The sequence below is a fragment of the Lemur catta genome, chromosome 2 (genome assembly GCF_020740605.2).
Source record: "Lemur catta isolate mLemCat1 chromosome 2, mLemCat1.pri, whole genome shotgun sequence".
NCBI lineage: Eukaryota > Metazoa > Chordata > Mammalia > Primates > Lemuridae > Lemur > Lemur catta.
The window spans coordinates 15,117,546-15,128,458 of NC_059129.1; the positions used below are offsets into that span (position 1 = coordinate 15,117,546).

Here is a 10,913-nt window from a genome sequence, read left to right on the forward strand (position 1 = left end):
CACTAACACAGTGCTAAGAATAAAAGGGGCAGAATCGATGCTCAAGTATAACAAACACACAATAGCAAACTGACCTTCCAGGAGGAAAGAACCTCCCATCCTCCAAAACCATTAAATTCTATTAATTTGGAAAGGAATCCTTAGCACAGGCACGAAAAATTAGTCCCACATGCTGATATCAGCTGATACAGCTAATAAGCTAATGGAAGCAAAAAAAAATGTTTTTTGAAGCAAAAAGTCTTTTTATCATGAATATATTCATTCCTTGTACTGAAGGCAGGGGAGAGAAACTTATTTCAAATACACTGCTGGAAAAGCCATTATTTTTGATAGGCATGAATACCAATGACAAATCAGATGAATCTTTAAAAATATTAAGCAATGGCAATATAAAAAGGCACTTTATAGACATCATTGAAAAAAATGAAGATTCAGGCCCAGCGCAGTGGTTCGTCCCTGTAATCCTAACACTCTGGGAGGCCGAGGCAGAGGACTGTTTGAGCTCAGGAGTTCGAGACCAGCCAGAGCAAGAGTGAGACCCCATCTCTACTAAAAATAGAAAAAATTAGCTGGGCACAGTGGGAGGCTGAGGCGGGAGGATCGCTTGACTCCAGGAGTTTGAGGTTGCAGTGAGCTATGATGACACCACTGCACTCTAGCCCAGGTGACACAGTGAGACTCTGTCTCAAAACAAAACAAGATTGAGAAAAATCTTGGTTTTATAGATTTATTTTCAAAGGGTAAAATACTTAACACAATTTAAATACAAGTCCAACAGAATTACTCTGTTCAAGTCAGCAATAATGCCAAAACGCGTTCTCACGTCCAGACACTCGCCAGTATCATCTGAGTCTTCTCTCAGTGAAGGAGGAGGGTCTGGGGAAGACAAAACAAGTCCAATGTTTCTTTTTGGTGTATTGTTACTGACTCCAAGTGATATCTTTAAGATGCTAAATCCAGGGTAACTAAAAGTGAAAGACACTAATACAATGTTTTAATTCAAAAAGGCTTATTTGATTATTCTAGAGCCTAAATAATAAGACCTAATGTTTACTGAGAGGCTTCTCACATCAGGCATTCTATTATGCGATGTACATCGACTATTCACAAAAGCCCCAGATAAAGCCTATCATCACCCCATTTTACATATGAGGAAATTGCGGCTTAGAGTTAAGCGCCTGCCTGAGGCTTACAGAGTATAGCAGAGCTGAGAATAAACTTGGTTGTCTCATACCCCATAGTCCATCTCCTTGCCCATGAGACCTCTCTTGCCTAGGGTGGGTAATTTGAGGAGACAGAGGTGTTTCTGAGTCACCCTGCACAGTATTTTGTACAAGACTGTGTTTATGAGAAGGGCTAACAGTCACGGGAGTCCTGTCCAGGAGTGACTGCTCTCAACCTCTCTTGAGGATAAAGATCATCGCTAGGGCTGCGCCCCGAGCGGCAGATAACTGAAAGCGGGTTGCATTTTTAACTAGTGAAAATCATTCCATGGACCCACTCAGTTTTGTAAAAAGAAAAGGGAAAAAAGATAAAATAACAAGTGAAAATCTGTCAAACATTTCCACTTTTTCATTTCTTTTTGAGTTTCCTTTATTGAAGAACCACAGATTAATTCTATGGAAGAATACCATTTTATAAGTCAAAATATTTACCTGGTATTTTATTCATACACATCCTTCTTATCTGCGATGTAATCTACAATTTCTTGTGGACACATTAACTTTTCCGCATCTATATCAGGAATTTCAAACCCTGAAAGAAAAATTTACAACAATGTGTGAGTGCAAAAAAAGCAAATCCTGGCCAGGCGCAGTGGCTCACGCCTGTAATCCTAGCACTCTGGGAGGCCGAGGCGGGTGGATTGTTTGAGCTCAGGAGTTTGAGACCAGCCTAAGCAAGAGCGAGACCCCATCTCTACTAAAAATAGAAAGAAATTATCTGGCCAACCAAAATATATATATAGAAAAAATTAGCCAAGCATGGTGGCGCATGCCTGTAGTCCCAGCTGCTCAGGAGGCTGAGGCAGTAGGATCGTTTAAGCCCAGGAGTTTGAGGTAAAGGTAAGCTAGGCTGATGCCATGGCACTCACTCTAGCCAGGGCAACAAAGTGACACTCTGTCTCAAAAAAAAAAAAAAAAAAAAAAGGCAAATCCTCTACAACTAAAAGCACCTGACCTTTCTGTAACACCTACAATTATATAAAAAATTTCCAGCAACCCTGAATCTGTTCAGGTTGTGAGCCAGTTAGGTACTAGACAATATGCGTATCATGTTAGGTATAATGGTTTCGGTTTTTTTTTAAAAGATAGAATTCACATAATAGAAAATTCCTCCTTGTAAATTATATAATTCAGTGGTTTTTAGTACATTCACAAGGTTGTACAACCATCACCATTCTCTAACTCTAGAACATTTTCATCACACCTAAAAGAAACCTAGTGCCCACTAGCAGTCACTCCCCATTATCTGCACCCCTGCAACCACAATCTGCTGTCTGTATGCATGTCTCTTCTTGACGTTTCATATAAATGGAATCGTACAGTATGACATGTGGTCTTTCGTGTCTGGCTTCTTTCACTCAGCATGTTCTCAAGGTCCAGCCATGTTGTCACGTGTACCATACTTCATTCCTTTTTATGAATGGTTGGGTTTTGATAGTTAACGTTTATTTATTTATTTATTTATTTAGAGACAGAGTCTCACTGTTGCCCAGGCTAGAGTGCCGTGGCATCAGCCTGGCTCACAGCAACCTCAAACTCCTGGGCTCAAGCAGTCCTCCTGCCTCAGCCTCCTGAGAAGCTGGGACTACAGGCATGCACCACTACGCCTGGCTAATTTTTTATATATATATTTTTAGTTGTCCATATAATTTCTTTCTATTTTTTTTAGTAGAGATGAGGTCTCACTCTTGTTCAGGCTGCTCTCTAACTCCTGAGCTTAAACGATCCACCTGCCGCGGCCTCCCAGAGAGCTAGGATTATAGGTGTGAGCCACCGAGCCCGGCCCAGTTAATGTTTATTGAGTGATTACTTTGGGCCAAACACTGTGCTGAGCATTTTATACATAATCTCTACCTTTAATTCTCAACAACAGTCCCAATCCTGAGACTCCTACTATTATCACCTTCATTTTCCAGCTGAGAAATAGGCATTCAGAGACAAGTTACTTACTTGTCCAGGCTCATACATGGCTAAGCCCAGTTCCAGACCTGGTATTCTTAACTACAAGACAGACAAAACCGTCCCTCTAGTCAGCATAACCTGTGAGGAATTTTAACTGAGTCCTGCCCGCAGTCCTTGGCTTCCTATTCCAGCAACTCACCCCTATGTGAGCCATGAAGCCTCATAAAGGTCCCATTTGCCCAACAAATGGTACGAAACAAAGATGACTTAAGAGCATGTGAAGGTGTCACAGGGGACCAAGGCCACAGGGCTGTGTGTGTGTCTTGTCCTCTGCACACTTTGTTGCTTCCACCTGGCTCGTGTTGCCCTAACTCACGAGGGGACTAAGGTGTCATCAGCATCTCTATAGGGCGATGCTTTGGCCCTTCATTTTGGAACCCCATCTTAACAATCAGCCTCATACTCTTCTAGGCCTTTTCTGGTCTTTCACTTCTCAGCACCCGACTCACTGGTCACTCTGTCAAGCCTGCATTAAGTACTTTCTGAATAAATACACTGTCTCTAATATTTACTTTACCTGATGGTAACCCGGTGGGGAACCGGGGATAGGGGTGAGTGGATGCTATTGTTTCTATTAATATTTTATTCCAATTCCATTCGGACTCCCAGAATTTCAGTTTAATCCACCTAAGTCAAGAATCACAACATACAGATACAAGAAATACAAGACTAAGCCTGCATGTGTTACCAAATTCATCTTCCATGGCCATGATAATCTCCACTTGGTCCAAACTGTCTAAGCCCAGGTCTTTCATAAAATGAGAGTCTACTGAGAGCTGCAAGAAAGGAATACCAAACACAAAATTTAGTTTGTGAAAGCATTTGCTTCCCAATTCCGCTTCATCGTTATATAGAAGATATTTTTTAAATGTAAAGAGGCCGTAACTAACATCATATATTTAACCTACGCTGACATATCCATGGTGTGCTTTTCTCATTCGACTTTGTTTTGAAGTGGTTAACAATATATACAAACCTAATGACGAACTTCACTCTACATATTTTACTAAGATCTTTGATTACTGTTCTGAATGACATCCAAGGGACTTTGGGTTTTATTGCTGCCTTACTGAAAACTTAAGACTCCACATTTTAGAAGTGGCATTCCTCTCCCTCAAGAGTAGCAGACTATTATAAATTGCAGGCAGCTTCAAATTACAAAGTGTTTATTATCACCCTGCCTCTAATTCAGACCTCAAGATCACCAAGAACTCTTCAAAAACCCTTATCAAAAACATATCTTACCCACACAACAGATTCAATTATTAAAGAAGGAATTTTTTAATGTATCACTATGAAAAAAATTCCAAGAAGAGTTAAAACAGCTAAGGGCAGAACAGTGTTTTACGGTGCCCTGCCACTTGTGTTTTTTGAAAAGGGTCAGAGATATACAGAAATACAATAATATGTATACAGGTGTGTATACTTCCTTACATATGCACTGAGTATCTCCGGAAAGGCTCTCAAGAAGGTGGTAACATTGGATGTCTCCCAGAAGAGGAACTGGGAGCCAGGGAGATTTTTTACTAAATATCCTTTTGGACCCTTTGTATTTTGTACCATGTGATTAAGTACTCTAAAGAAAAAAAATTTAAACCACCATTAGTTACCTTCTCTGGGTCAATCTTGTCATAGAGTTTCAACACATAAAGAACACGGTCCTTGATTCCCTCTAGTGTCAAAGGGGGAGCGTCACTATACTGGCGGCACAACTGTGTAACTTGACTTGGAACCTAGAGCAAAAGCAGGAAGGAAACACTGTCATTGAACCTAAAATGCCTCTAAATCAATGCACAAGCCTATAGATACCTTTCACAACGCTTCCTCGGCTTTAGAGGACGCACATCATCTGATTCTAACGGTGGCCATTAGGACACAGCAAGTTGGGCATGGCGTCACACACCTGTAATCCCAGCTACTCAGGAGGCTGAGGCGAGACGATCGATTGAGCCCAAGCATTCAAGTCTGAGGTTGAGAGTTCTTAAGGCATTTCCCCATGGAAAGTAGGTTTGCTTATTGGGGCTCGGGTGAGTCTCATTACAAAATAACAAAACAAACTGCCCAGTCTACCAAACCAGTATATACCTCTGTAAGAAACATTTTGTCTTGCATAAAAATCAGGCATTGAAATCAGATTTCATCAGCAAGCTAAAGAGATTAGGTGGAGAGTTTTATGGATATTCTAAGGAGTATTTATTTCAAGAGTTTTAGAGGACTTTTCTTTTTTGTCTAAATGTACGGTCTCCTCTCCTTTCCAATTACAGCATGGATTAAGGAGACTTTCGATATGGGTCTATCACCAGTCCTACTTATCAGCAGTGACATGAAGAGGTTTCCAAGTCACAAATAAAATAAAGCAGAAATAAGTAAAGATTAAGAGGAAGGAGAAGTAATAGTGGTAATGGCAGAAAGGAAGTTTAAGGTGGAAAGATCTATCAGAGGCTGTCTGTGTGCATATCAAGAAATGGTACATGGCCTGGTGTGGTGGCTCATGCCTATAATCCCAGCACTTTGGGAAGACAAGGCAGGAGGATCACCTGAGGCCAGGAGTTCAAGACCAGCCTGGGCAACATAGCAAGACCCTCATCTCTAAAAAAAGTTTTTTAAAAACTAGCCAGGGGTGGTGGTGTGCACCTGTGGTCTCAGCTACTCAGGAGGCTAAGGCAGGAAGATCGCTTGAGCCCAGGAGTTTGAACTATAATCATGCCACTGCACTCCAGCCTGGCCAATAGCAGAGTGAGACCCTGTGCCTTAAAGAAAAAGAAAAAAGAAAAAAATGAAGGAAATAAAAGAAGAAAGAAGAAAAAATGAAATGGTAAAAGAAAAAAGAAGAAATGAAATGGTACAGGTGGAATTCATGCAGAGGAGACAGAGAGAGAGAAAAGGTGGGGGACTGACAAGTGCCAGGGAAGGGGCCAGTGACGGTGTTTGTACATGGCTACCCACGTGGCCCACTAGGTGTCAGCATTGCCCCAGCAGCACTGGCAAGTACCTAAAGGGGCCAGGCAGGCACCATGTGATTAAATCAAATCAAGGGAGTCTCCACCTGGAGCCTACATGCCAGTCTAAAGTGGGGTGCTGCAGGGAGGTCAGCACGAGGCAGTAAGGTGTAGTGGGCAAGAGCTCAGACTCCAGAACTAGAGTGCCTGCGTCTGCACCCCAATACTAGCTCTTATTAGCTGTGTGACTGGCAAGTTACTTAAACCTTCTCTGCCTTGGTTTCCTTATCTGTAAAATGGGGATAAACAACAGCACCACAGTCACAGGATTGTAGTGAGGGATCAGTGAGATGAAGTAAAGGGCTCAGAACACTGGCTGGCACATGGATAGCAAATGCTATTTAGGGTTATCTAGAGGGATCATGAGAACAATGACCTGGCAGTTTGATACTCTGGCAGTAGTGTAGCCCCAAACTACTAGATCCCATTCCTTCCCTCTCATGCCCCTCCTTCTGGTCTCTATTTCTTATCAGTAAGTCAGGCTATGGTAATGCCCTAAGCATTTTACACACATCATCTCCTTTAGCTCTCACAGCAATCCCACGAGATGCATGGTACTATCACTCTCCTCCTTTATCAGTGAGGAAACTGAGGCAGAGAAAGGTTAGGTACCCACCTCCCCAGGCTTCCCTGCATGACCTCTTAAAGGGTCTATACTTAGTGCTCCTTCCTGCTGGATCTCAGCTGTTTTAAGAAAAAAAAAGAAGGGGGCAATATAGAATGGCCAAGCACCTTCCCAGCAGCCAACGTGGGTTGTTTGTGGATCTATACTTCATTATGTACAACATAAGCCACCTCCTCCAGACATCAGAGAAGGCACTGTTTGCAAGACAACAGTGACTACCCTCTGGACTAGTGACTTAAACTGATTAGTTTCCATCAGAATCCTTGTACTCTACTGGGGTCCACCTGTGCCTGGGGGACACTCAGAGGAAGCTAAGGAAACGGCTTTAAAGGCCATCTCCACAAGCTGCCCACTGGACAGCTCTATCCAGGTAACCCAGACATCTCAAGCTCAACTGTCTGGAAACACAGTCTCCAAAACTTCTGCTCACAAACCTCTATCTCCTCTCCACCACCTAGGGCTCTAGCCAGAAATCTCAGCGCCAACTTCCACTTTTCCCATTCTCTCACCATCACGTTTACTTGGTCACTCAGTCTGGCTGACTGGAAGGAAAGGTCTAGTACCATACCCACAGAACTGTTAGGAAATTCTTTTTGTGCTCTGCCTGCTGATAGTTGAGATTTGGGGCTGCCTGGATCAAGGCACTACCCTTGTTCTTTTTTCTTACCTTCTATTTTGTATCATCTGGTGTTTTTATACCCAGGAAAGCTGCCTTAGTTCCCTTTTCTTGGGAAAAAGAGTATAAATGAATAACTAGTTGCTCTGGGGTCAGCAGAGTGGATGGATGTGAGGAGGGGAAATTTAGCAGCAGGGAATGGGTGAAACGAACAATAGTCCAGATAAGATGAACGAGGGCTGGGTGGAGGTTTGGGGTATATAGGAAATAACAGAAACCAACAGAGTAAAGAGACGACTGTCTCCAGGGACACTGTGTGGTAAGAGAACTCTGGAGCCTACCAACATTTAAGGGTTACATAGAGAAAATGCTCAACAAGGTAGGAACAGAGAGACAGATGGGGGACAAACCAAGGGAGAACAGTGTCAGAACAGCCTAAAGAAAAGCAGCAGAGAAGCAGCTGGCAAGTTTAACATAGGGGCTGCAAAATGTCCAATGAAGTTATGAGCTAATGTCTTTCTTTTGTATCCATCTCTGTATCCGTCAACAGTTAGCATGAGGCCTGGCAATTAGCTGTCCCTTAATATCTTTGAATGAACTTAGTCAAAACCACTTTGTAAATATAAATTAAAATGGTTCCTCTGCTGTATATGTAAACCAAGCAGAGGTAGTGAAACATCTTCGAGCACCTTGCTATTCAAAGCATGGTTCAAGCAGCAGGATCTTCTGGGCGGCCACTGGAAATGAAAACTCTCAGGCCCCTTCCCAGACCTACTTAATCAGAATCTGTATTTTAACCCTGGTTATCTGTATGCACAACCAAGTTTGAGATCAATGCTCTGAGAATAGGAACAATGACTGCATTTTAGCCTAATGTTGAAAACTATCTTCAGGAACCAAACACTTGGCAACTCTACTACTGCCTTTTTAACCCTTAACTTCAAAGTGACACTTTTAACTTTTTGATACAGCCAATAGGACAATGCCCTATGAATTAATTCCCTTCACTATTAATGAAGCTCAACACTGGCTGCACAAAAGAATCACCTAATAACTTTTAAAAATAGTCACCCAGGCCCCATCTCTAGATTCTGATTAATTTGGCCTGGGCATCCTTATTTTTTATTCTAACATGCAGTCAAGACTGAAACCACTATTACGTGAAATCCATGAGTTTGAAAAGGGGTTTCATAACTTGACCTTGGGAGTCGATCCTACCTTAAGGCAGTAGTTCTTAATCTTGGCTGCATTTCAGTCACCTGGGGAACTTAAAAAAATAAATTTAAAAAAAAAGCCATGCCAGGGTCTGGTCTGATCACAGAGAAGTTAATAAGAAGAAAGGAAGGGAGTGGCAAGGGATTTTTTTTTTTTAAGTTACCCCGGTGATTTGAATGTGCAGCTAGGGTTGAAAATCTCCGCCTTAGAGAGTTGTAGCCTCACACAGGTTTCCTCAGATACGTAGATACAACTTGTTTCCTAGTCTTACTTACAGTAGTCCCGGAAACAGGCAAAAGGTGCAACAGGGGAAAGAAAATTAAGACAGAATACAGGGGCAGAACTGCTGTGGAGAAGGCTGTAAGCCAGTGTGGCTTTCTCTTTGCACCGTTAACTTACAACTAACGGCGGCCAATATTTTGAGAGTTTACCAAGTACCGCACTAGGTGCTCTACCGCATTATCTCATCTAAACCTCACTGCCACTCCACAAAGTAGAGACCCGATGTTGTGGTTCCGTCTGAGGCTTTGCGAAGTTATAAGACTGGTCCAAAGTTTCGGTAACTGGCGGCTAGCATTTGAATGCAGCGCTGTTTGCTTTTGCTCTTAGTCATTATCTGACCTCCTGGCAGGGGGTCAACCAAACGCCGTTAAGCAGCAGGGCCGGGGAGCGAGCCAGATGCCCCCCAGATCACCCCCACCTGCAGTCGGTGCAGCTTGGCCGCCCGGTCCCCCGCCCCCACCCCGAGCGGGCCGGATCCCTGACCCCTGCCAAGCCCCAGCAAAGTCACCACGAGTCACCTGCGCAAGCACCGGGGCCGGCTGCGAAGCCCCGGGCCTTGTCCGGGTCCACGCGGGGCACAGGACGGTGCTGAGCGGCCGGGCCGTGGCTAGCGTGGGGACCCGGGGCAGCGGCGCGAAGGCCGCGGGCAGGCGGCGGACACAGGAGGAAAGGACACGAGCCGCCATAGCTACGCTGACCCAGAATGCACTGCGCCCGGCCCAGGATTTCTCTCTGCGCGCAGGCGACGCACCAAGTGGCGCTGCCGCACACCGCCGGCGGTGGCGGCCCCTGGCGGCTCCTGGCGTCACTGCGGCCTTGGGGCCGCGCTGTGCAGCCTTCCAGATTCGCAGGCGAATGGCTCCTTCGTGCCAGAATTAAAACTCGCAGACGCCGCCTTTCCCTGAACACGTTAATCAATGATACAAAAAGGGAACTTATTTTTATTTCCCCTCTTAAAGTTATAAAATACACATTTTTTTTTATGACGGGGGCAATGAGGAGGGGTATTCAATTTCTTTTCCTTTTTTTTTGAGACAAAATCTCACTCTGTCACCCTGGGTAGAGTGCAGAGGCGTCCTCATAGCTCACTGCAGCCTCAAAATCCTGGGCTCAAGGGATCCTCCAGTCTCAGCGTCCCAAGTAGCTGGGGCTACAGGGGTGTCCCACCATGCTGGGCTAATTTTTCTATTTTTAGTAGAGAAGGGGTCTCACTCTTGCTCAGGCTGGTCTGGAACTCCTGAACTCAAGCATTCCTCCTGCCTGGGCCTCCCAGAGTGCTAGGATTACAGCCCTGAGCCACCACGCCGGGCCCAATGCCTTTAATTTAAAATAGAATGCATACTATGATCCCACGATTGTAAAATTATTTCTACTTATGCATTCTTTAAAAAAATTGAGTATCTGTTATGTGCTAGTTGTTAAGGCAACAGCAGTGTGTAGGCCAGAGAGGCAGTCTATTTTCATGAAGTTTACTTTCTAATGGGAAGAGACAATGAACAAACAAAAATATGTAAACAAAAACCACCAAACTCTAGGAAGTAATGAGTATAATGAGCAATAAAGCAGGGAAAGGTAGGGAGGGAGTGCGATGATCTGTAAGCACCCAAATTAGTCGTCTTCCTCCCTTCTGTGTTCTCTATCTCAGCTGCCAACACCATCACCCACTGAGCCAGAAATTTAAGACTCCTTCATCTCCTACTTAATCAGGTGTCCATTTAGTCCTGCTCATTTCTTTTGCCTCATAAACCTCTCTCCAGTTCCACTATTTTATTCCCACTGCCTCTGCCACAATTCAGGCCCTCGTGGTCATCTCTCTGCCTCTGCTTTTGGCTTCCATAAGTCCACTATTACTGTGCAGCTGGAGTAGGACCTTTTTGCCCACTGCTCAGAAACTTCAGTGGTCTCTTAACCTGTCTCACAAGCCCCCTGGGCTACCTTTCTGGCTTTCTGACTCCATTCCCCAAAATATAATTAATTCATGGTAGCTTGAG

The 10,913-nt window shown here is 44.0% G+C and overlaps 1 protein-coding gene across 1 annotated transcript; it reads right to left on the minus strand.

The window, feature by feature from the left end:
- Positions 1–713: 713 nt before the first annotated feature.
- NDUFAB1 (NADH:ubiquinone oxidoreductase subunit AB1) lies at positions 714–9,649 on the minus strand. The gene is made up of 5 exons (XM_045542794.1): positions 9,441–9,649; positions 4,796–4,918; positions 3,874–3,961; positions 1,656–1,755; positions 714–876 (listed from the first exon to the last, which is right to left on the minus strand). The coding sequence occupies exons 1-4, from the start codon at positions 9,606–9,608 to the stop codon at positions 1,664–1,666; spliced, it is 471 nt and encodes a 156-aa protein (XP_045398750.1). The 5' UTR covers positions 9,609–9,649; the 3' UTR covers positions 714–876; positions 1,656–1,663.
- Positions 9,650–10,913: the final 1,264 nt, after the last annotated feature.